Source organism: Glycine max, chromosome 8, assembly GCF_000004515.6.
Source record: "Glycine max cultivar Williams 82 chromosome 8, Glycine_max_v4.0, whole genome shotgun sequence".
Classification (NCBI taxonomy): Eukaryota; Viridiplantae; Streptophyta; class Magnoliopsida; order Fabales; family Fabaceae; genus Glycine; species Glycine max.
Window position 1 is genome coordinate 9797075 of NC_038244.2, and position 25601 is coordinate 9822675.

General features: G+C 34.0%; 1 protein-coding gene across 1 annotated transcript; it reads right to left on the reverse strand.

The window, feature by feature from the left end:
- Positions 1-869: 869 nt before the first annotated feature.
- LOC100811899 (UDP-glucose:glycoprotein glucosyltransferase) lies at positions 870-25274 on the reverse strand. Its single transcript, XM_006585157.4, has 37 exons — positions 24799-25274; positions 23659-24105; positions 23408-23561; positions 22571-22742; positions 21453-21526; positions 20580-20676; positions 20347-20459; positions 20124-20239; positions 19608-19665; positions 18978-19130; positions 18743-18841; positions 18504-18641; positions 18333-18401; positions 17577-17665; positions 17278-17440; positions 16219-16353; positions 16026-16125; positions 15842-15936; positions 15588-15700; positions 15239-15449; positions 14902-14970; positions 14571-14716; positions 12636-12737; positions 12363-12510; positions 11237-11293; positions 11015-11145; positions 10355-10443; positions 8837-9180; positions 8620-8709; positions 8196-8260; positions 7476-7578; positions 7192-7350; positions 6889-7029; positions 6717-6760; positions 6530-6644; positions 1560-1712; positions 870-1437 (listed from the first exon to the last, which is right to left on the reverse strand). Exons 1-37 carry the CDS (start codon positions 24951-24953, stop codon positions 1261-1263), a joined length of 4884 nt encoding a protein of 1627 aa, XP_006585220.1. The 5' UTR covers positions 24954-25274; the 3' UTR covers positions 870-1260.
- Positions 25275-25601: the final 327 nt, after the last annotated feature.

The window sequence follows — 25601 nt, forward strand, 5'->3', positions numbered from 1 at the left end:
TACTTTAAACTGTGCGAAAGTATAGAAAAAGGAATGAGTGAGTGAATAGTAGAAATAAAACTACTTTCATAGGAAAATTTGCACAAGTCCATCAGCACTATATTGTTTTGAGCATGAATGAAAAAGAATTCGGAAGGATTATGACATCTAGACAGATACACAGGTCACAGAAAGAAAAGATTGAGAGGTAATTATTAGACTTCAGTTTTTCTTTTGAAGGAATATAATAGTAGCATATTAAATGATAAGGTGAAACCTTTTCATCGACCTTCAAATTAAATTAAAATATAATTATAGATAATATGATGTGGTTATGTGATAACAATTGACTTACTGTCAAAAAATGATAATAATTGACTGAATGAGAGGTCCACAAATTCTTGTAGGTGCATAATTGTATAAATAGATATCATAGACAATTGCTTACAGAAAAATGCTTCATAGTTATACAAAATGATAAAATAAAACCATAGAAATTTAGCAGAATTCAGTCAAAAAATTTCAAGAGCCGCGGTTAGTTATTAGACACACCAAAGTAGGAAGAATATATAATATCAGGCTTTTTTTTTCCTGATAAAAATGCAAACAATTTAACATTTTCTTATGTAAACAAAGTTATTCTTCCTCAATAAAACGTAAAACATTGCTGGTGGTAGCGAAATTTTATAAAATGAAGCCGCAAGTCAAAATTAAACACCCATTAATCTGCACATTAGTTTCACCAGCTTAGCAAAATTTACTTCTCAAAATTTCTCATAAAAGTAACGTGGTTTTCTTATGTTCCGGTCTATTACCAGCAAGTTCAAGCACCCACAGTGTGAGAGACACATGAATAATCACCAAAAATTATGTTGATGCTGAAAGAAAACTTGTAACAAGTTAACACTATCACTGTAATATTTGACATTCACAAAATCCAGCATTCTTCCCCATTGTATTAAACAATTGTCCTGAAAAAAAAAGGTGAGGGGTTGATTGCTGGTATATAACATTAATGAATTTAGATGACCTGATAGGTTACTATGTCCACAGTAAAAAATTTTAAGGTAGGATTCAAATTCACTAAAATTTTCCTCTAATCAAGATCTCCTTTTGAGACCTTGGAATTGGCCAGCTGAGACTACAAATCTTCATTGCACTCGCAGAAGTTATCATATACGTGTTTGGATATGGATGCCGATATATTAGACAGTGACTAACTGCTGCAAGGATCATAGATTTCTTGGATAAATTTCAACTTGCACAACATCTGTCTCTAGTTCATAACTCAGCCCTGGATTCCCTGTCCTCATTCGATGAACCTTCACTATTCAAGTCCTTGGATTGATTAGGGGGTTGTATTGATTCTGATTCTTGATCATCACCCAAGATTCGTGCTGTGAATCTTCTTGCCTCAAAATCCAGGTCTGGCCACTCAGAAACTATTCGTCTAGCACCCTAATGTTCCGAGATAAAAGTAGTAAAAAAATGGACATAGAAGACAAAGAGGAGTGCAAAAACATAAGCTGCGATGTGAAACAAGTTTCCATGGACACACCATAAAACAGCAAAACATTTACCTGCAGTTTGGGTTCTTTTGTCATGGGATTGTTGCACAGATCAATGGTTTTTGCCTTGTATTTTGTAGCATTACCACACCATGATTCACACCATAGCCACTCTTGTGGCAAAGAGAAAATAGGCACGGTATGCTGAGCATAATTAGGAAGATCCTAGACCATTTAGGGGCAAATTTTAGCAAAAAGGCACCTCAAACCAATAACAAAAACATGCATTCAAAAGACAGAAGGTTAATGGGAAATAAATTGGAACTACATAAAGATTAATCTTCATAAAAAATAATACGAAATATACTACGAAACCAGTAACTTGATTTTACAGTCCCAAAGATCCAATTTTATCCATTCATAAAATTTATGTAATTGGCTCTTTTTCAAAAAAAACTTCGTACCCCATTGCCCGGAGGCTCTTCGTTATGCGAAGGTATGGGAGAGGGATGGTGTACGCAGCCTTACCCTTGCATATGCAAAGAGGCTGTTTCCGGATTCGAACCCATGACCAACAAGTCACCAAGGCACAACTTTACCGCTGCACCAGGGCTCTTTTTCAAAAATTCTGAAATAATTTTTCAAATTTCAAATGGTAAGGAAGGACCAGATTCCAACTAGCACAAAAATGATATGGATTCAACACTAAGGTAGTGTTTGGCCCAGCTTATTTTTGCCTTTTTTTCTCCTTAAAAGTAAAAGCTGGGCCAAACACACTTTATATAAAAGTCCTTAAAATTATAAGTAGCTTATTTTTAAGACTAAAAGATGAAAATAAGGAGCTCCATGGAGTAGCTTTTTTATAGCTTGTGCGGAGCTTTTCTAGCAACAACCTTCCTTCGAATCCCATCTACCGGTCTTTCATGTATTTCTTTTTCTAAAATAAATTCAGTTCCTCCTTTCTTATATGAGCGTGCCCCTGCAGCTTTTATGTGGAATATCGATGCTTTTCTAACAATATATTTTTTGTTGTTGAGAAAGTTTCCATAACTTGTACTTTTGTTTGCAAATTATCACTAAAATAAAATTTTATTAATTTAAGTAATTTCAATTTTTTAAAAATTATTTTTTTAAATATTTATTTTAATTTACTTTTATTATCATTAAATATGAATTAAATTAATTTAACACTTTTTTTATAAATTAATTTAATTATTTTTTAAAAAATTACCATACAACTTTTAACTTTAAAAGAGCTTTTAAGTGAGAAAAATAAAAACTTCTGAACACCTTTTTTTTTTTAGGTTTCCGAACAACTTTATTTTTTTAGGTTTCCGAACAACTTTTTTTTTTTGTCAAGTTTTATTTTTGGCTTTAACTTGAAAGTAACTTTTAAGCCATAACAAAGCCGCCAAACATATAGTAAGCCTTGCTAACAAGAACATGCTGTACATGAGCAGTCTTGTAAATTTTTTCCGACAGTGATCAGTGTTTCCAACAAATACGGAAATACCATCTTGATCAATGGGTATAAACATACTGAAATAATCAAATTAAATATTCTCTAAATAAATTATACAACCTGTTATAAATTTATAATATGATCACTCATCAATAGACACCAAAGACAGATTCAAAGAGCATATCATAAAGTTGCCCCCAAATTTTCCTTTCATTTTTGGTTAATGGATTGCAGAGAGGCTACGTGTTCTTTAAGAATTCACTTTGATAAGGTTTAGAGATGGTGGTTCCTTATGCCTTCATCTTATGAAGTTGTTGGAAAGTCACCTTAATTGTGGTCATCCCTACGCCAAAAAGGACTACCTACAGAGGGGCTGACCAGAAAGGCTAAGTTTAACATTGTAGAGAGGATGCAGCTCTTAGGGGATTGAGATCCTATATTGACTAGAGTTAGTGCCTAAGTAGTGTTTATAAAGCTTCGCCAGTCTTTACTATATAAGCCGGCTGTAGGGTTGATTTAGGCCTTAAGCGAAAATTTTAAGATGATATAAGAGTTTATCCTAGATTCATTGCTGGACCACCTGCATAACCTTAGGTGTGAGGGAGGCGTTGGAAAGTTGTCTTAATTTTAGTCACCCCTAAGCCAAAAAAGGCTACCTACGGGCTTCAAATTCCATAGAGACAAGGCCTAAGTATTGCTTATAAGGTTTGGGTAATCCTCACCTTGCAAGCAAGTTTTACAGGATTGAGTTAGACCTTAAATCCAAATTCTAAGTGTTGGAGATACCACATCGACTAGTGATACGGCCAAAGTAATGTATATAAGTGGGGGACAACCCTTACCTCACAAGTTGGTTTTGTGGGGTTAAGTTAGACCCAAATCCAATTGTTAAATGATATTGAGTGTATCCTAGCCTTTATTGTTAGACCTGCCTAGTCACCCGCTATCAAACCATTAACAGACCATCCGCAGATGTCTAGCTCTGCAAGCTTCACACTCGAGATATCTAGTCCTCGATGAGGGGTGTGCATTGGAGATCTCACATTAACTAATGATAAAGCAAAAAGTAATGTATATAAGTGGGGGTGCAACCCTCATCTCACAAGTCGGTTTTGAGGGATTAAATTAGGTCCAAACTCAAATTGTAAAATTGTGTCCCAGATTTATAGGAGGACTTTAGGAGGTACCTATGTCTTTCACTTAGACAAAAATGACGAGTCAGGTATTGATACTCATGACCATTATAATCATAATAAAGCCTCTCCCTTAGAAATATCACTAGTTATTGGAGTATAGTTTTACTCCTATGTATTTTCTTATTTTTCAATATTTGTACAGCAGTAGTTTAGCTATGCACTCTGTTCTGGTTTATATGCCATTTCTAACTAACATAAGTTAGTTAGACTTAGCTGCTCTGTATTAAAATCTATAAATACCCTAGGTGAAACTGTTTGTACAATTTGATTTTTTTCTCAATAATACAATTTCCTCTATGAATTCTCTCTCTTTAAACTCTCTCAAATCTAATAAGTAGCAACAAAAAAAAAAACCTTGCATTAACCATCAACATTGTATCTCACACATTCACACTTCTGCTTCTTCCTACCTTCCTGTATATGATTGTCAATGCCACTGATAAAGTGAGTGATGTTTACACACTTATCAGCTCAGATAGCAAGACTTTGAGAACTTTCTCTTGAAGATAATTGATTTCTTCGGGATTTGGAGAAGTTATGGTGATGCTAATGACATGCGTCCTTCTCGAGATGCGAAGAAGTGTCGGAAACATTCACAATCTCTGATATTACATGAGAAACAGAGGAGATTGTTACCATTTGTTCCTACAAAAGATCCTGCCGAGACCTTGCTTCTGCTTTAACAGCATTAAATATGGAATTCAGTGATCACCTGACATACTTGCCTGGAAAGGCTCCTAGATCTGTGAATCAAGCCACACTAAAAAACAGTGGCATAAAGATTATTTCCAAGGAATTCAGTGATCACCATAGAACACTGCATTGCTATGTCTAAAAGAGGTGAATTCCCTCCCCTTATGGTTGTTTATGATTCATGTGAAGGTTATACTGTTGAGGGCTGATGACCTAATCAAGGATATGACAATTATTGCTGAATACATTAGTGATGTGGATTACCTTGACAACCAGTAATGTGATGATTGTGACAATATCATGACCCTTATCAGAAAGTTCTCAAAGTGTTGTTATCTGTGCTGATAATCATGGAAACATCGCTCTCTTTATGAGTGGCATAAACAATCATACACAGGAAGGTAGGAAGAAGCAGACCTGTAAGTGTGAGATACAATGTTGATGACTCTGATGGTATCCGCCAACTCAAATATCACCTTCAGAGTCAATTTCAGATGAAGGATCTTGGTCCGCTAAAATATTTCTTGGGCATTAAGGTTGCTCAATGCACTTCGGTTATTGTCATTTCCCAGAGGAAATATGCTCTGGAAATTCTGATATGGTTGACTGCCGTCCATGTGACATGGATCCAAACCTCAAGCTTCTTCTGGATCAGGGGGAACTACTGGAAGACCCGAAAAGATATCGCAGACTCGTTGGCAGATTCAACTACCTCACTGTCACCAGGCTAGACATTGCATTTGCCGTAAGTGTGATAAGCCAATTCCTCAATGCACCTTGTGATAGTCACTGGCATGCTGTCACATGTATCCTTCGATATATCAAGAATTCACCGGAAAAACGGACTATTAGATGAGGACAAAGGCAATTCTAAAATCATTTGTTACTCTGATACTGATTAGGCAGGATCACCAACAGACAGAAGATCTACCTCTGGCTATTGTGTTCTTATTTGGAGACACCCAAGGCACTAAGCTTATTTGTGATAATCAAGCCGCTCTTCACATTGCATCAAATCCGGTTTTCCATGAACAGTCAACACATAGAGCTAGATTGTCATTTTGGGAGAGAGAAAGTACACTTAGGAGAAATCACCACCGACTTTGTCAGCTCTAGTGACCAAGTGGCAGATGTGTTCACTAAATCTCAAGCGGTCTCACATTGATTATATTTGTAACAAGCTTGTTTGAATATGACATATATGCTCCAGCTTGAGGGGGAATGTTAAATATATGATTTGATATGATTGAGTGCAAATAGGGAAATTAGGTATATCTGTACAGATATGTAGGGATTTCTGTTTCCTTAATTATATTGTACCTATGATTATAAATAAATCAGTGTGTATGATAATTACACACAACATTTCAGTATAGTAAACACTTGTACAAGTATCGATACCCGACTCATCATTTTGTCTGAGTGAAAGACAAATACCTCCTAAAATTCTCCTATAGAACTGGGACGAAATTTTAGATCCTTGTGAAAGGATTCTATTTATATTCTTGAAAATTTCAACTCATTGTTGTTGCATATTCAAAAAGTTTTGATATAAAGTAGTCATTTAAAATGTACTGGGTTTTCGTTTTATATTGGGACTACAAAAACCAGTCAAACTTGCTTAACAACAAGCTCTTTTAAGTAAGGATTCATTTGCAGGTTAAAGGAACTATTAAACTTAAACCTCTTACCTGATCCAAGTTGGCTAGACTATTTGGATCCTTGCTTAGTGTTTCATATATAACTCTAAGATTATCTCCAGCTGCAGTCTCTCGGAACTTCTTCAGATCAACAACATATAAAGCACTGAAAACAGAAATTGAAACAGTAAGCATTGAAATTATATTTGGCAATAGAATATAAAAAGTAGCCACTAACCTAATATGGTATGGTTTTCCCCGCAAATGATCCTTCCAGAAACCCTATGACACAAGGAGAAAAGGTTATTTATTGCCAATGCTGCATTAAAATTACATGGGCATGACGAAAATCAGGAGTATCTTGGGGATTGGAATTGAACAATAATTAGAATTTCAACAGTGACATTTACTTGTCTCCAAAACCTATATCCATCCATCTCCTTATTATTATCACAAAATGGGGTATATGCCAGGGGTTTTCCTCTTATATCCATGTCATAGAGTACTCCCATGTCTGCCCTAACAACTTGATCAGCATCCACAAAAATGACCTGCATAATATTGGTAGATTTTAGACAGATTTTCCTGTAAGGGATTTTAATTCTTCATTATCTTTGTCACAGCATTGTGTAGTGTGACATTGAAATTAATAGTGCAAAAGACAAAAACAAAAAGCATGGAACTTGATGCAGAAGAAGAAGAAACTGTGGTACCTTCTCCAAAGAAAGGGGGAAAATGACATCTAGGAATAAGATTTTATATGCCCAAATTCTTCGCTGCTTTTCTTTCTGCTTATGCAACCATGTGGGCCACTTGTATGTGACTAGTTCATATTCAAAACCATACTCTAGGGCCATGTGTGGAATCAAGTCCTGTATGTTAAGTCAACCAAAACAGTTCAGGATGTCAGGCAAACTCATCATTCTACTTTAACCATTTAACGTTCCAATATATAATGAATTAAAATGTAAGCATATAACTTGGGTGGATATATAACCTTAAAAGGAGGAGAGAGGTAGTTCTTTATGAACCAGAATTTAACAGGACGATGAGTATTCTTTAGAACACTTAGAATCATAATCTTCATAAAGCGTTCATATCTGGCAAATTGACAAGAAGCACAAAGTGAAGATTGCATTCCTGATGACAAGTAAAATCCACCAGGCTCCAACTAAATATGAAAAAATATTATAGAATCCAAGTATGGAGTTTTTTTTATAGGCAAATGTTAGTTTTTTGTTAGCAAGGGGAATCGAACCCAGGACCTTTCCCTCCCTCCCTTCTCCTTTTACCACCCAACCTACCTTATAGCTCCTCCAAGTATGGAGTTTAATAGTTAGCATGCATTTGGAAGTGTATAACATTTGTTTGAAAGATTGAGGTCAGTAAAACTGAAATTAACGTCCCTAAATTTTCTATTAATTAAAGGCACTTGAACCCAAAATTGTATTCTGCAATGGAACCCCAAATCCCATTCCACGGAATCTGAATCAACATACATGATTGGTCCCATTCCATGAAGCATAAAACATCAATAAATGATATTTTCTTCTGTACAAGGCAATTTTTCCAACATGATACATTACAAATAGTAATCGTTGTTTAAATTTGAAATAAAGGATTGAACTTGAACAGAAATATGTTAAAAGGCAAAACTAAAAGGGAAAGACACGAAAGGAAAATTATAAGAACAACTTATAATAAGAGAACCACTTACAGGTGCCCAGAAGCAATAGAAAAGATATTAATAGTTTTTCCATGTCGTCCACCCTTTCCTTTCTCCTATATGGAAAAAAGGTTCAATCTGTTACAACTTTGGAAATGATAGATACAAAAATAAAAATGGAAGGACAAAGCACAAGGTGAACACTTAATAATGTTCCATCTGTTAGGGTGTGTCTAGAAACACATTAAACCATATTGAACGGAGAAATTGTGCATTCCAATGTAAAAATGCCAAATCATTATATCAATTAAAGCTTCGAAGCATAAAAGCAACATCAATCAGATAAAATCTTTTTTATATAATCAGTAATTTAACATACCGAAAAGTAATAAGTTTTTCAAGGAAATATAATAAATGATGATTTTTGTAAAATAGACGGGCGGAAAACTAACAGACTAGTAAATAAAAGACTTACTTGTGGACTTTTTTCAGCCTTTTTGGATGATTTGTTGCTGCCAATGAAACCAGAAGCCCATTTTAAGAAGTTGGAATTCAAGCCACTTCCCTACAAAAATCTCATGAAGATATCTATTATGGATTGCACTAGCTTTTTCCTTTCAATAATAGTGCTTATCATTTTCTACTTCAAAACGTATGTTTTTAAAGAACAATTTTTAATAGAAAGCACTCACTTTCTTATTATCTTGTGCATTGTCATCAAGAAGGAGTAATTTCTCATGCTCCTTGCCCTTTTTTTTCACTACTTCCATATGAAATACTTTACCCCGAAAATCATTAATAGTAATGAGTTTTGATGATTTTTTATCATAATTTCCTTCACTATCTTCCTTTAAAATGTAAAGCTCGGAACTTCTTCCAGGAGCAAGCTGCAAGTACCAAACTCCAGGTGAGACTTTCATTTGCCAATATCCCAGGTTGTCCATCACAAGGGTATCAACTAAATGGGGTGTAGTTTTCGTCCCAAGGATCAGCTGAAGTCCCCGAGGAGGGTCATGATCTTTCTCAGAAAAATGACCTGATTAGATTTGACAAGAGTGACAATAGATTAGTACACTGTGCTCATTAATGATTGTTAACATAGAAGAGAAGACAGAATTAGGAATATGATAATTAGAGAAATTGTAGGAAAATTGATAGAGCCTCTCTTAGTTGGTTTGGGCATGTTTAGTGAAGACCCGTAGAAGCACCAATAAAGATGTTTAACCAGATGGAAGATACTTCATTAGTTAGAGGTAGAAGGAGACCAAGAAAAACTATCAAGTCAAACCATTAAGAGAGATTTAGAGGTCAATGGTCCATATTTACACTTAAACATATGACAGTAATTTATGGCATCGTATGATCCCTTTAGGCTTTAGCCAATCCCACCTAGTGGGAAAAGGCTTTGTTGTTGTTGTTGTGTTTTGTATGCAAACAGTCCATGTACAAGAGCTAATCAAGGAGAAATTAGAAGCTAATGCTATAGACATAGCTACACATATTAAACATCTTAATTGCACAGAAGTATTCAATAGAAATTAAACCAGTGACATACCGCAGGTTCACAGGCACAAATGGCTATATTAATTTTCCCTGCCATGTAATGAGCAAAGTAGGTTCCTCATTTTCTTAGTTCTTACAGTGTTCTGCATCTGTTTCTTCATGAAATTGTTTGTTTCACATTTCAAGTGTGTAGGGTGTGCCCTATGTCCATGGATTAGATTTTGTTGACTAGCTTTAATCGTTATGGTAGAAGTAAAGAAGCCAAATTTTTATGGTAATGAGCAATCTATGCTACACTTTGATGATTAGGCATTATTTGTCTTTTAAGGGATCCCTTTGGACAAGCAGATTCTTTGGGATAAGATTAGGCATTTGAATTCTACTAGTTGTAAAGCACATGAACTTTTAAAAGTGGTCTCAATTTCAGGACTGTTAAGGTTGGGAAACCATGTTTCATTTTTTTTTTGTTGTTATCTCTTGGCAGTTCTTTTTTGTTTTTTTTACGGAGGGTCTATTAAAGAAAAAGTTCTTCTATAACTTTTTTTCTTAAAAAAAAAAAGTGTTAATTATGCTAATGAACCCAGACTACTACACAAATAGATGTAGCCTAGCATTCTAACAAGTAACGATGATTATTTAGTAACAATAATATCACTAACACTAGGAGTCACCAGCTTGTATTTCTCATAAACAAAATGCAATCTTACCAGTGAGGACAAGAGCTTCAAGCTCAAAAACTGCTTGCAATGTCCTTGTGTTGCCAAGGTTCTCAAGAAGAATGTTATCCAGGTCATGGCTGCAGCATAAGAGATATTACTAAGGACTATTAAAATTCACAAAAGTAGTCATTGCATATATAAGCTCAGAAATGTATTACATAGAGTTGAAAGGGAATGTCTTCACTTGACAGATATGAAAGGGAATGTCTTCACTTGACAGAAAAATACAAAGCATTCAAGTTTATAATTTAATTCAACAATTTAACTTGATTATTCATCTACCAGAGTTGGTGTCTGTCACTAATTATGAGAATGAGACTCATTCAAGTTTAGATGCAAAAACCTTTATTCTTTTTAAATGTTCTCACCATTTTTACGGTATTAATTCAAATTTATAACATGCTTCTTTATTAACAAAGACAAGGGTACATTTGGACAAACATATAAACATTGACATTAGAATGGTTCAATAAGTCTAACAGCTACTTCATGAATAGGTTACATTAGTTGGTTACTATAAATTTGAAATGAGGAAGACCAGTGTAACTTATTCTGAATCATTTACTCTTCTCCAGTTACATTAAAGAATAGCAAACAAAAAAATGATAAAAGAATCAGTATATTAACAAAGCCTAAAATATTACATACAATGCAATAACAGGCTCAACAAGCCAAGACTCAGGAACATCAAGATTCATGGTGAGAGTCTTAGACAACGGCATGTTTGCAAAGAATGCTTTTGGACCATTTATTGCAGAGTCAGTGTTGCTAAAATCATCCTGAAAGAGTCAGAAACCCTGTGAAACTTAACATCAAATATCGTGTCTGGAATTATCTTAGAGAGTTAAGAGTTAAAAGAATAAGAAATACCATTGTTGGTACTACATATCTGTAGTAGCTCTTCAGAGGAAGATCAGCAAGAGAACTCTGTCATAAGATGAAAAACAGCATTCAATACGAATTAGCAAATGTATAAAGAACTTAGCAACACATTTTGCTGGAGGTAAATTAAAAGAAATATATCTTGTAGAAAATCCCGCATAAGACTATCACTAGAAATCAGGAGTTGAATCCTTGTAGCTCCATTCTTCTAAATAAAAGCTAAATTTCAATACAAGATAGATTGGGCCTTCACATTAATGGATCTTGCAAGAGGGAGTGTGATGGATCATGGATATCAAACTAATCAAGAGCCTTCACCTAACCAGTTAAGGCATTTGGGAGAGTTGGCTCTTGGCAGGTTACAAGCTAAAAATTATTATAGTAGAACAGATGAGGGATAGATGAATTAACTCCTACAAGCCTATTGATCATAATGTGAATGGACTGATACATGCACATTTGGTTGAAGTGTAACTATTGCGTCAAGGAGATTTCTTTAGATAAGCAGCTACTTTGGGATACAATCAGACAATTGGTTTCTACTTGGTGGAAAGCTGACATGGTTTCTGAAAGATTGGGTACATTTGCTTTCTTTGTTCTCTGTTGTCTGTATTACCTTTTTATTATAAGAAGGATCTTAACCTCCTGATTCTTTGTAATTGTTGAGAATCAGTATTGACAATCTGCATTCATTGTAATAAATACAGTTTATAGGCACATAATCACTGATTTAGAGGAAACCAAATATTCTCCATTTATTTGTAATTAGTGCAATAAGCCTATATAAACTCATATCCGTGCTGTATTCAAACACACGGTTTCAGTCTCAATATGCCTCTGCTCTTTCTCTTTAACAGTAATCATATATTCTGTCTCAAAAATAAAAAGCCCAAACATAAGACTGAATAACAGAAGGCCTTATGAAAGCCAAATTAGGGGGAAGTTCACAGTTCAACAACACAAGGGCAATGCTTTGGCTTGTCGCATCCAATCACAATGAGAGAGAAAAAAAAATGTCAATCTTTTTTGTTATTCCAAATGCCTAAAAAGAATAGAAAGACAATTATTAAATAATTATTTATGTTTACAGAACTATAGATAGATTTGAACCAACCACTGGATTCAGTACAATCCTCATGCTGGGCTGAATGTATTTCCACAAAACTCGAAGAATTCCAGACAACCTCTGGCTGGTTGGACTTAAAGGATCAAGAACCGCATCAATATGAATACTTGAATTTTCATTATTTAGAATAATGGCACTGCACAGAAAAATGATGGAAAAAGAAATACTGACATCATATAATACATATAAATGAGCAATCCAGAAATGACTAAATCATAAGGGGAAAAAATGTTTCAGTGCATTGTAACAGATTAAAATAACCTATGCTGATCATTCAGAATCTCAAAACGAGCACTTTCAGAATTCCGATCCCGCTTGGCCATTGAAGATGATAAGGCCATGACAATATCACTAATGAATTTGCTGCAAACAACATAAGACAACATTAATGAATTGTTAAATATTCAGCAAACAGAAGTGATTGAACAAAAAATCTGTTTAAAGTTACTACAAATCAGAGGACTTATGACACACCCAACATTCTTCAAAACTTCCCAAGAACTCAATAAATCGGTAGTAGCAGAAAAATGTAAGAATAGATGAGCTTGCACATCACATAATACACATTATGGGAGTTCGCTATGTATTGAAATCACTTGTCCGAATACATCATTGATGAGAGTTTATTTATGCTTATAGTATTAATTACACATAAATAGAGGATATTCAGATTCCTCTATATCAGAGATTATGTCTATAAACTACATTTATTACAATGAATTCAGAATATTATATTCTGATTCCCAACATGCTTCATGTTACCTATCACCTATGCACTTTCTTTTTTTTTTTAATCAGCAAAAGTATAATAGTATTATATATCTAACAGTACAAGTTGTACTGAATGATTACAGAGAGACTGATTTAGGTAAGACTATGGTGACCTAATACATAGTTTACAACATGAATTAAGAAACCATAGTACCAGCAATCTGCTAATGTCACCATTACCCCCACTATTATTATTATCCCCCCCTCATCCCGTAAAAGCCTCCTTCATATTGCTGGACCAGTGATTAAAAGGCATGTCAAAACCTTTAACCAGATTTTTTAACCAGGTCTAGCAGAGGAATATGGCATCCTCCAAGATCTTACTGTCATTAAACCTTTCCTCTTCAAAAACAATCTTATTCCTATGCTGCCAGATACTCCATGTCAAGGAAGTCCACCAGCACTGCCATTTTTTATAGCTAGTGTCATTTCCATTTCGAAGCACTTGTTGGAGGAAGTGCATACGGGGGTTCGCTGGAAACGGGGCTGAGGTATTGGTCCACGATAATGATTCCCACCAAAGTGGCATGATTTTGCTGCAACTAAAAAAGAGGTGTGCTGCATCCTCTTCTTTATTTTTGCAAAATGGGCATGTAGGATCATGTATTTCCACATTCCTCTTGCGCAAATTGGTTTTAGTGGGTAATCTGTCCCTGATGAGTCTCCACACAAAGAGGGCAACTTTACTAGGGACCTTGACCTTCCACAGCTCTGTAAAAGCACCATCCTGATTTTCATTAATTCGATTTGCCATGAGCAACCTTTACCCGTTCCTAGCCGTGTATATACCCGAGACATCCTCCTTCCAAATCCACTTATCTCGTCTTTCCGGATGAATGCTGATACCTTGTAAATCTTCCAGAAACCTCACCGCCATATCCAGCTCACTGTCAAAAAGTTCGCGTCTCCATTTGAGATCCCACTCCCAACCTTCATCTGATAAGCTATCCATACGCTGAATAAATTGATTTTGCTGCTTCGAAATAGTGAAGAGTGTAGGGTATCTCTGCTTAAGTGATACTCAATCCTCCCTCCATCCATCCTCCCAAAACTTGACCTATGCACTTTCTAATTCTTTATTTTTTTTGTTTCTAAACTTACTTTCTATTCAATTGATTCCCATATTCATTTGCTTGAATATAAATTCTGCAGAAATTGGTCTATAGCTAGCAATGGTTTCTCAATCAATCATTGGGAAACTATACTCATCTCATCACTTTATTGTTTGCACGATCTGTGCACTTGCATTGTGCCAACTACATCATGTAACACCTCACTTTTAGGCTTTGATTTTCCAGACCCTCCCTCCAACATCTTTTAGTTAAAAGAAAGCATGTCATAGGAAGGCGATATATGTAATTATCTATGGAGAAATCAATCAAAAATCAAAGGTGTGCCAAACAGAAACAGCAAAGTTCAAGAAACCTTGTTATAGTGTCGGGGTCAACATCACGCCATTCCACCTCTTCAATAATTTCCACAATGTGCTTTGTCCTTTGTTTAAATTCTATTGATTCCAGAAGATGCAGATCAGCAGTCAAAAATGTGCTTTTGTCAATTGGATAAGTTACCTATTAAAGATAGATATTAAGGAAAGAACACAAGATTAATAAGGAAATTTAAGCATTGATGAAAATCCATCGGCAAATTTTGAGAGAGAAGAACAAAGATATATTTGTAAACAAGCAATGAAAACAATTATTCATCAGAAATCAGTTATACTATGAAATAGCTGAAGACACCAAAACAATATTACCCTTCCATTAGTGAAGACAGCATTGACACCAGATTCAAGCCCAAGCACCCTATACAAAGAATTCTGCACCTGATAACAAGACGATTAATAAATACAAGTTATCATGATTAACAGACAAATAATAATAGTGAAAAACTCAGAAATTGTTTAACCTAGTGCAAATTAAAATGAAATGCATAAAAGAGGAACAGAAATGGAAAATAAAAGCAGTGGGGAACCATTTCCTTCAAGTATTAGTATCAAATAGAAAAAGTAAAAGTATGAGGCACAGGGGAGGGTGTCAGGGTTGTTAAGAACTAAAAGTAAATGTCCAAATAGTAAGATAAACTAGAAGTACCTTAGTAAAATGTTTTCTCACTTCACCAGCAGGAAATTCTGGGAGGGCAAACCTATAGCCCTTAGACGGTAACCCATTAGCTTTACTAAGCTCGCAAACCATATCAACAAATGCTTCAGTGCTCTCAGCTTCCATAGCAGGTGAAAGGATGTAATTCTTCTCATATAGTGAGCATAGCTGATCCAAGAAGTCCAATACGTTTGTCTTATGACTGCACACCATGCGTTCAAACATTTGATATAAAAATGGTGCTTCAACTTTGTAAAGGAATTGACATCAGAGAATAGAAATCAAACAATCTATTAAAATTCAACCAGCTTTTGAATTAAAAGCAAATCCAAACAAATACCTATATAAGGATGCAGTGATTTCAAAGACCTTAACAAATAGGAGGCTAAACAAATTAGGACTTGGATTGGCATTAAACAGAAGACCTACACGAGCATTTTTGGATCCTTCTATCTGTAGCATTATGTTCAAATAACAAAAACATCAAATATGCTTAAAAGCATCGAATAAGTTGGTCCAACTCATAATAGGCATTAGGAAAATTAATTTTAAAAGAACCAAGAATATTTAAAAGAAATGCATATTGGTATTAACCAGATAATGTATGCCTTGTTGAAGTAATTTCATCCCATTCCTTGAAGTGATATCAACAGCAAGAAGATGCGTCACAGCCTTTGTATCATCAATTGCTGGTTTCGATCAAAACAATCCACATGTGATGACAAAAGAAACAGACTGTACAAAAGAACTTAAAGATTCTAATGTTTAAACAACTTACTTCCAGGAGAATGCAAGTAGACAATGTCATTTAGTACAGATTCCTCCCCAAGAGTAAACATTGACAGAGGTATGAACCTAGGTTTGCTGTCAGAAATAATCTACACCAAAGGATTAGCATTAGAAACTGATTAGTGTGTATCATTATAAAGGTTCCCAAAATTTAACATTATTGAATTATTAAATTACTATACCTTAGGATTATAACGTTGTATACCAGCTTCTGATAGAAACTTAGCTAATACATCAGTGTCAGACATCATTTGTCCATAATATACTTGTTCCTGTATTCTTTGAGTCTCATCACTCAAGGCATCTATAAGAGCTTCCTGGAAGTAAACACAAATTGCATAGAAATAAGTAGAGGAAAAATTTATTCTACTAACACTCTGATTAATACATCACTGTCATACATGACAAAGAAAAATTAGGCACACCTGAAACTAAAGTTGAGCACATGCAGTATATCCAAAGTTAAACAACACACAAAGGCATACTACAACAGTTTGGATAGCCAACCAATGATAAGTATGTGAAGGGGATTTTACAAATTCATAGATAGCTGAGTTTCTTTGTGCATTGTAAGAGACTCATCTGCATGTTACTCCATAAAGTGTACCCTGTGCTATTTATGTTATTTTGTTTTGGGTTGCCATCATTAAGAAAAAGTACATACAAAAAAAAAAAAAGAGAAAGAACTCATTTTACAAAGAAGCCCACAATATTACTGTTAGATATTACAGAAAGTAGTATTAGAGATCAACTCTCATGCTTGCACTGTACTTTTATTTTTATTTTTTTTTTCTGTTTTGGGCTTCAGTTAGTGGTCTGGGCCAGCTTATCAATTAGCCCATAGTTAGCTTCTATCAGTTGTAACTGACTTTTACAAGAAGCAATGATACAGTTTATTTTCAGTTACAAAAATATTTTTCTCTTTCTCTGAATTCTCTCAGAATTAATGTAAACAGAGTGATTATAGGTTGATTATGTAATTAGTCATATCATCTAATTATGGTAGTCACGTAACTATAAATCCTTGTACTTATTAGACTCTGACTCTATAATTTGCTCTTTAATACACAGCAATTCATTACATATTTTCATTTTTTCTTTCTCTCAACACTTATTATGTCTTTGCCAACCACCTTGTAGAAAATAAAATATTGTGAATTGAGAGCAAAATTGTAGAAAAAGTACAAAAAAAGGAAAAAATAAGATTATAAGGCAATGAAAAATGTTCAAAAAATCATTACCTCAGTGGGATCAATAATAAGGCCATTCATCAAAAATGAACATTGAAGCTTAGACAAACCAAGCTTAAATACAAACTTAGAGCTTTCTTGTGACAATTCCTTCAACTTTTGATCCTTATACAGCTTTAGTAATATCTCTTGAGGTGGGGATTTTACCTTTGATCTATAGAAATACAGAGAATATTTAATTCATGTCTAAAAATAAACTATAACATATCGTTACTGCTAAAAAAAAATGAAGCACTACATTAGTCAAATGTCAGAAGCATACTAATCAACAAAAAGGACTATAAACTCACAATATTGTTTCCACAAACACTCCTTCAACATGGTGCGTTTCAAGAGCTTCGTCAGCATCGCCATCTGACTCAATGTGTAATTTGTTAACCTACAAAAATGTACAATATAGTTCCTTTAATTGAATTGAAAATAAGATTAGTTTTAAATGTCACAAAACAACTGCTAAAATGTATTTCATTAAAATCTAAGATAAAATAGCATTTTCTAATCATGTATGCTAATTCTGGCAGCATAAATATTTTTATTTTTATCAATATAAATAAAAACCTGTAAACAAACCTTTGAGATTTATTTTTTCCTTTATTGTCATGTTAATGAGGAAGAGATGAAGTCACTTAAGAGGTTGTCAAATGTTTGCACACTAGGTTCATGATTTTTTTTAATAAATAATTGAATTCATAGGAAAGTGATTATCTACAAATTTGCATAGTGATAGACAAGGGGAGAATTTAAAAAGAAAAAAAGACTACTGAGTCATATGGTTGAAAATTCAAAGTTGAGTCAAATCAAGCGACTTGGAAGGTTCAAATTTTGAACTTTAATGATATCAAATAGATATGTAGTTAGTTTTAAGATGGGTGGAGTAAAATGAAAATTCAACATAGCATATTAACTGCATCTGCCACTTTTTCTTTCCTAATTTTGGATTTCAGTCATGTGCTTCTGGCATATAAAGTTTTTAAGCAGAGGTCAGTAAGGTCATGGAAAGACAGTGAACTGAAGATGACACTAATGACTAAGTATCACACTCATACATTTCTCAAAAACTGGTAAGCCATCTCAGCACCATAATTCTCATTGATATAACTGAAGAGACATATGATCTGAAAAGAAAAAAAAAAGTGTCATAAACTTGCCAATAAAACATATAGAAAGATTTTTATGACATTTATCACACATTCCTGAACAACAAAAAGTAAAATTACCATAGTAGAAATATCTTCATCGCTGTGCTCTTTTGTAGCATGATTTTCTAACTGTGTGACAAACTTCGAAGAATACAACACAATCCCAAATCTCACAGGAAAATCATTTTCATACAATGATATGATCATATCAATGGACTGCAAAATTCCAAACAATAAAGCATGTGACTAAGATTTCGCTTGGAAACATATACAATGAATAATGTGAAAATGTTAAGCTTGAGGAAATAAAAACTTGCCTCCAGACCACAACGGGTTGCTGGGTCAAGAACAAAGACAGCATGGAAAAGGTTTTTACGGATGTAACGTAGCTGCCCAGGGAAGACTGGCATCAAGATCTAAGCAAAACAAATGTAAAATATGTTAGGTTGGGCTAAATTTTTACCGTTTTTCAGCCAGAAAAATCTCCTGAACACTTTGATTATAATATTTTTTAATACAAAAAATAAAGCTAATCCAAACACACTAATTCACCTCATCCAAATTGTTCCTCCACTGTTTATATTTAGCATCTTCTTCCAAGTTGTTGAGATAATGAACATGGCTAGAACGAAAATCAACTCGAGGTATACTGGACTCTGAAGGAGGTGAAGTTGAGAGCAATTTCTTCAAAGTGCCTTGAGGAATCTGCAAATAGTGAGAATATCAACAATACAGCTCAGGTGTATGTACATATCACAACTGAGTTTTATAAAGAGAAAAAAATAGTAGCAATTAATAGAAGTTTAAAAAAAAATTAAGGGATTGTCCAGTTTGACAAAACATTTATGTTTCCATAAATAATTGCAAAATGCCACCTTGGTAATTATTTATGAAAATAGGAAATGAAAACCAAAACATTTTCTTAAACTAAACAGGTAATCATGCCATTTTTTCTACGGAAAAAATACTGTTAACTTCTTCACCTCTCACTCATTTTCCATCCTTTCAATACAAATTGTTTTCTTAGGAGACCATCCAGTGTTACTTTTGAAAACAACATTAGGTAATATGCATCAGATGACTATTTTTCATCTATCCATTAATACTAGGTCAGTGAATCAGTTAAACAGAAATTCGTGCAGTAGAAAAAATATGACAAAATGAAAATTAGATGGCTTTCACCTTCAATTTTGAGAATTGATCAGCCAACAAGAGATCCTGATGGATCAAGTCAAACAACCTATAAAGAATAACAAGAAAATAGTATCAGAAATTCAAAAATTTCAGCACAGCCAAACCAGGATCAAACAACTGCTAAATATTACATTCTTAGAACCTAAAAACAATTCTCCCAAACAATAATAACAATTAGTTGACAAAGCATATACAAATATATATCGGAAATGACTTTAATTCAACATAAAAAAGGAATTCCATACGATAAGTAAGATACTTTAAATAGGCTTAATTCAAATAAAAACAATACCAAACCCTAGGTATATAAATAGACCTGGGTTTGATTCTTCCAATCTTGTGCCAAGTGCTAACTAATTAAACATCAAAAGAACCATCAATATGAGACAACAAATTCTTAATGTGCTGGAGGGGATTGAATAATACTAACTCTAGCTATAATGAGGTGCAAACATGAAATAACACAAGATAATGTATAGAAATCAGTAGGAAAAAAGTTATTACAGATAGAGGTCAACATCTTCAACATTGACTAAAGCACCATTTAGAGCCATTAAAGACTTTCCAGGTGGGACCATCCGCTGGTTTGCCATTATTTCATCTCGAACAGAATCCTCAAGCTGTCATGAGAAGCAGTTCCATAAGAATAATAGACATTTTTTTCCAAGGAAAATGTCTAAAAATATGAGAGTGCCTAACATAAATGACAATTAACAAGAATATGTACCTTCATGCGAGACAAGGAAGAAACTACGCTAGGGAAATTTTGATTTATTTCCTGCATTGACTGCAGAGGATCAGAAGCACGGACAATTCTCTGTACAGTTTGATGTCCTAGATCTGTTACAATCGGAAAGAGGGGGGAAAACTTAGAAAGCAGTTCATCGAAGCCAACTACAATAGGATCCAGCTTCCAATCTTTCCAATTATCAAAGGAAAAGAGAAAAATATTTTAAATACCCTTTAATTCCCAAACATCAAGTGTGTCTGATACAGTTGATGACAATAGATAATCCCGAAAAGCCATGACCTCAGATGCTAACTCGGGTTTACGCACCTGTGAGTAAACAAAAACAGGTAAATTTATTGGTAACACTAGTGTCTGGATAATTTTGTGGTCGGGCAATGAATATACTTTTATAATGTCATGAAATTTTCCGAAGCAAAAAATATGAGTTGACAACCATATGGAAGCAAAAAAAAATAAAATTAATCCCACAAAAGAGACCAGGAAATAAATTTCTGATTCAAAAGTATGCACTCTTTTATGTTCATAACATCATAAGCATGCAAAAAGTGGGCAATGCCAAAGGATCTTAGATTCATTCATCCTACCAAAAACTTTCATATTAATCAATAAAAAGACTTTAAATAATATCCTATGGTAAATATATCAAGCTGAAAGGCAGTGAGAAGATAAATGGACACAACTTTACTTTAGATCTCACAAAGCACATAATATTATCATATTTAACACTATTTTATAAAAAGATAAATGCTAGCAACACAATCTCTAGCGCACTCTTTTTAACTCATCTTCTATTATTGGTTGTGAGTGTATACTCTGCTATATCTCTGTAAGTTAACTCTACTAGTTAGAGTTAACCCTTAGTTAGTTAATACAGCTGCCAGTTAGTTAGTACAGTTGTCAGCAACTGTCACTAGCTAGTTAGAGTCTTTGTGCCTATATATATCAGACTGTAATCAGAGACTCTTTGGCCAATTGTAATTTCTCTTTTCATATCAGTTCATCAGCATTGGTTTAAATTTATTGAAAATTACAAAATTCTTGTTATCACATGTATGTCCAAAAACAAATATGAGTTTACAAACCAGAATTTTAGAGAATATGAATCCTCTGACTTCCTGGCTAAGATCTTCAGTTCGAGGATCCTCCAAAGTCACACCTGCAATCCCCAGCTGTGTTAATGAGAGAATCAATCATTTAATCACAATTAATCTACTCTTGATGTATATAAATATCCAACCATTTTAATTGGATTAGCGATATACAAAACACCAAAGAATTTGTGAATCCTGAAAAAATTTAACACTAAGAAAATGTACTTTACAATTATCTATTTTGAAGTTATACTGTTATAATTAATAAAATCTTCAAACCTGAAACTCATTGTAGAAAAACAAGATGGAAAATCTTTAAGGAATGTTAAACTTATGAATCAATGCATTGAGGTAAGGTTGGAGAAGGCCAATGCTAACTAACTCAACCAGATAGAAAGACCATAAAGGGTAAGGAAAAATTCTTTAAACAGCAGAATTAGACCTTGAGAATTAGTACATATTACCATGCAAAATGAATAAAAGGAAATTGTTGGAAACTGCAAGAAATCTATTGGGAATAGCTGCATTTAAAGCTTAGATTCATGTAATTTTTAGATTCATGCATGGTGCTTTAATTCAAGTACTTAAGTAGTTGCACTTGTGTTTATTCTTCTTGTAAATGTAATATGCAATTAATTAATTCAAAAGTGTTTGTGTGTGTGCACACATATTAAATCTGCTAGTGCTAATCACTCAAGTATGTCACAAGTTTCTTAATTCAAATCTTCAATTGACATCAGAAATAAAAAAACAGAAATTGCAAGTAAAAGAAACTTACATGAAGAGGATTGTTAGGATCCAATTGCCCCATACCTTGCAATTGGGTCCTAACAAGGATTAACAAAATCATCAAATTCTAGGAATAGCAATGCAAGCATGGAGGTCATGAAGTCAAATAAAATTAAAGAAATAACACTTTTATAATTTCTCTAATTTTTTTTTTATAATTTCTCTAAAAATATGACATTTTAAAAATTACAAAGAGTAAAAAATTGGAAAGGATGATCAGGCAATCACAATTCCATGTACTAACTTTCTTCTACAGGTGATTCAATATGCAAAGTTAAAGAGAACTAGATGCCTTCACTCAACATGTCAATCATTCTAACCTTTTTTTACCGTACTGTCATCCATGGCCTTATATTCCATATTCTTCAGTGCAAGTTCCACACCATAACCACCCAAGTTCACTGATTCACCAGCACCAACAGAACCACAATGATTGATATTTAATTCACATCCAGCAGGCAACACTGGCCGTACAACATACTTAACTTTCCCCTAAAAATTATACAGTCAACATATTAATATAGTTGCATGGGAAATATATTAGATAAGCATTACGGTTTTTTTTCATATTCCAATCTTAATATATGGGACCACAATAAAAATCTGTTTAATGATTTCATCATTTCAAAACTCCATGCCTATTATCAAATCTTCAAAAAACATCAGTGTTGCATACAACTATAAAAATAACATATCAATCTAAACTTGACTTGAAGAGATATATAATATCTAGGAGACTATATAACATAGAAGATGGACATCTCATAATTCAGGTGCAATTCAAATAATTTACATTACTTTTATCAGTTTTACACATTTTTTTCACATTCTTCTCTCCATTGAAATCTCCTGGGGTTTTACCAAAAAAGGATTATATTGACATCATTTGATAGTTGAAAGAATCCATTTTGGAGGCTTGTACAACAGAAACTACATCATATAATATTTCTTAATAGCTAGGCAAATGCTCAGTTAAGAAAACAAAAGTAAAATTTTTTTTATAGGAAACAAGAGCTTTTATTAGATTGGGAATACAAAAATCATTTCACACATGCTTTTTTAAGTAAATAGAAGCATTTAGAATGACTTAAAGGGCATTGGTTAGCAAGATCCTAATAGTTAATACCAAAACGAGAAATAAAAGTTAAAGAATGTACCTCTTTGGCAGCTTTAACTAAAGCAACATGAAACTCCTTAAAACAATTGGTTCCAATTGCACCGTAAAGGATAGCAACTGGACTTCCAACGCTTAACTCATAATAGACGTGATCAAAATCAAATATTTCAGGTCTCTGAAACGAATCACCTACCCTGAAGGCAAAAGTTTACAATTGACAACAAGTAAACAACATTGGAAAATTTTTATAAAAAAAAAACAGAAGGACACTAATGGTAACAAAGTACTCACTGCTCAGCAGAGTCCTGAAGCCACGCCAGTAATTCATAAAAATCCAGAAACAAGTGTTCACCAGTATCTACCCAACAACATTTTCCTCCATGGCTTTTCAGGATTACACCATGCAGGGGATCTACTTTTCTCCTTTCAATCTTCTTTTCTGTTTGCAACTTTTCCTCAGTCTCATTATCTGAATAATTTTCATCACCTAGGGGAAAAGATGTGAGAGATTCCTCCGCTAATTGCTGGTAGAGCACCAGCCTAGGGGATGCTGATCTCAGCATAAGAGACAATTCAAATAATGATTTTAATGGTTCCCTTAGAAGAGGGCGCCCACATTCCAAAATTTTCTTCAGGCAATCTTTAGCTGTTCGAGAGCTAACAGCATCCTTCTCAGTATTTAGCCAAATCTCAATGAAGTCCCAGAAAAGGTCCTTTTTCTCGTTAGATAATAATTCACTGTTTCCAAACAACAAATTGAAGTTATAACAAGATTGAAAGTAGATAAGCTAAAGTATTACCGCTTCCACAAACATGTTCCACTGCATGGAAGTTTTACAACTGGCTAAAAATTGTAGACAAATTTAAAAGAAGAAAAATAGTGTATGATAATGTAGAAGACAATAAAAGCTGCAGTAGGATGCTGCATATGAAGTAACAAGCAATACATGTTGTACATGACAGCAAGAGGGAATGACGCAACTAAAGTATTTCATGCTCATCCTCATAATTAACCACGTGATGAAAAGAAAAGAAAAAATTCCATGATTTTCAGTTCAGCTGAATATTTCCAGACCATGCTTCTGAACTAAGAACTTCAATCAAGATTTCTCCACATGCCACTAGAACAACATCCTTCTATATGAATCATAAGATCTGCACCATGTGCCAAACTTAAAAATCTAATGAACTTTTTGTCATCTAAACAATCTCTTCCCACCATAAAACACTTGAGAAGATCACATAATGCTTCAAAATCCCCCCCCCCCCCCCAACACACACACACACTACTAAAATTGAGTTGGACCATTTTCACACGCATTTACATGCATTCGTGTACTTCAAAACAATTTCAACAAGACTAACAAACACCACCACCCCACATTACAAAAACACAAAAAAATGTTTGAAAAAGGAAGAAGAAGGACATACCCAGCTTCCAAAAGCAGGGGGGTTCCAGACCACTTAGCACGGAGTGAAGTTTGAACATTCTTGGGTCTCTGAGGAGTGTCAGCAAAGGCTGAACCAATATTCAACAACATAAACACAATGAGAACTCGACATCGAGATCTCCAAAGGCACCCCATTTGAATTTGTGGAGCGAGAATGGATGTGGGTTCAGAATTGATGCCCCGTTTGCACGTCCGACAGCTGAGGAAGTCAGAGGAGCTTCGAAAGTTTCGATCTTTGTGTTCACTTCGAGGACTCGCAGGTTTTTTTGGGAAGAGACGACCAAAGGCGACGACTGCACTACGTTAGTACTACTGCAGCGATCCCATGTTGATGTTACATAGGTTGTTTCTAAAATTATAATTAATATTTTTTTTTTTTGAAAGGTTCTTTCTAAAATTATACCTAAATATATATATAAATTGTCTAGTATATGTTACGTTTTGATTGGACAGTATTATCAATATAATTTCTTTTTACTCTTTCTCTTTCTGTTTTTATTTACTGTTTCTTTTTTTTTTTTTTACCGTGCAAGGCACGGGCACGGCACGCTGGTTAATAATTAATGTGATCACATCTTTGCTACTTTTTTCAGATAATAATCACATTTTGGCTACTAAAAAACAAAAAGAAGTTTTTTAATATCTTTAGCGGCTTTGATAAACTATTAAAAATGAAAAGTTTTAAAAGATAATATAGGATTAGAAGTTATTCAGAAAAATGTAGTATTATAGTTTTATATAATAATAATATGTGAGTTTCTTCACTATTTAGAGTTTTTAAAA

What these genes read in the sequence shown, in the direction of transcription:
- LOC100811899 (XM_006585157.4), bottom strand. Translation starts at nt 24,953, where the DNA reads ATGGGGTGCCTTTGGAGATCTCGATGTCGAGTTCTCATTGTGTTTATG. An exon ending in GACCCCGACACTATAACAAG is followed by an intron (nt 12,738 to 14,570) that starts GTTTCTTGAACT and finishes TGTTGTTTGCAG; the next exon opens with CAAATTCATTAGTGATATTG. An exon ending in ATGCACAAGATAATAAGAAA is followed by an intron (nt 8,710 to 8,836) that starts GTGAGTGCTTTC and finishes AGATTTTTGTAG; the next exon opens with GGAAGTGGCTTGAATTCCAA.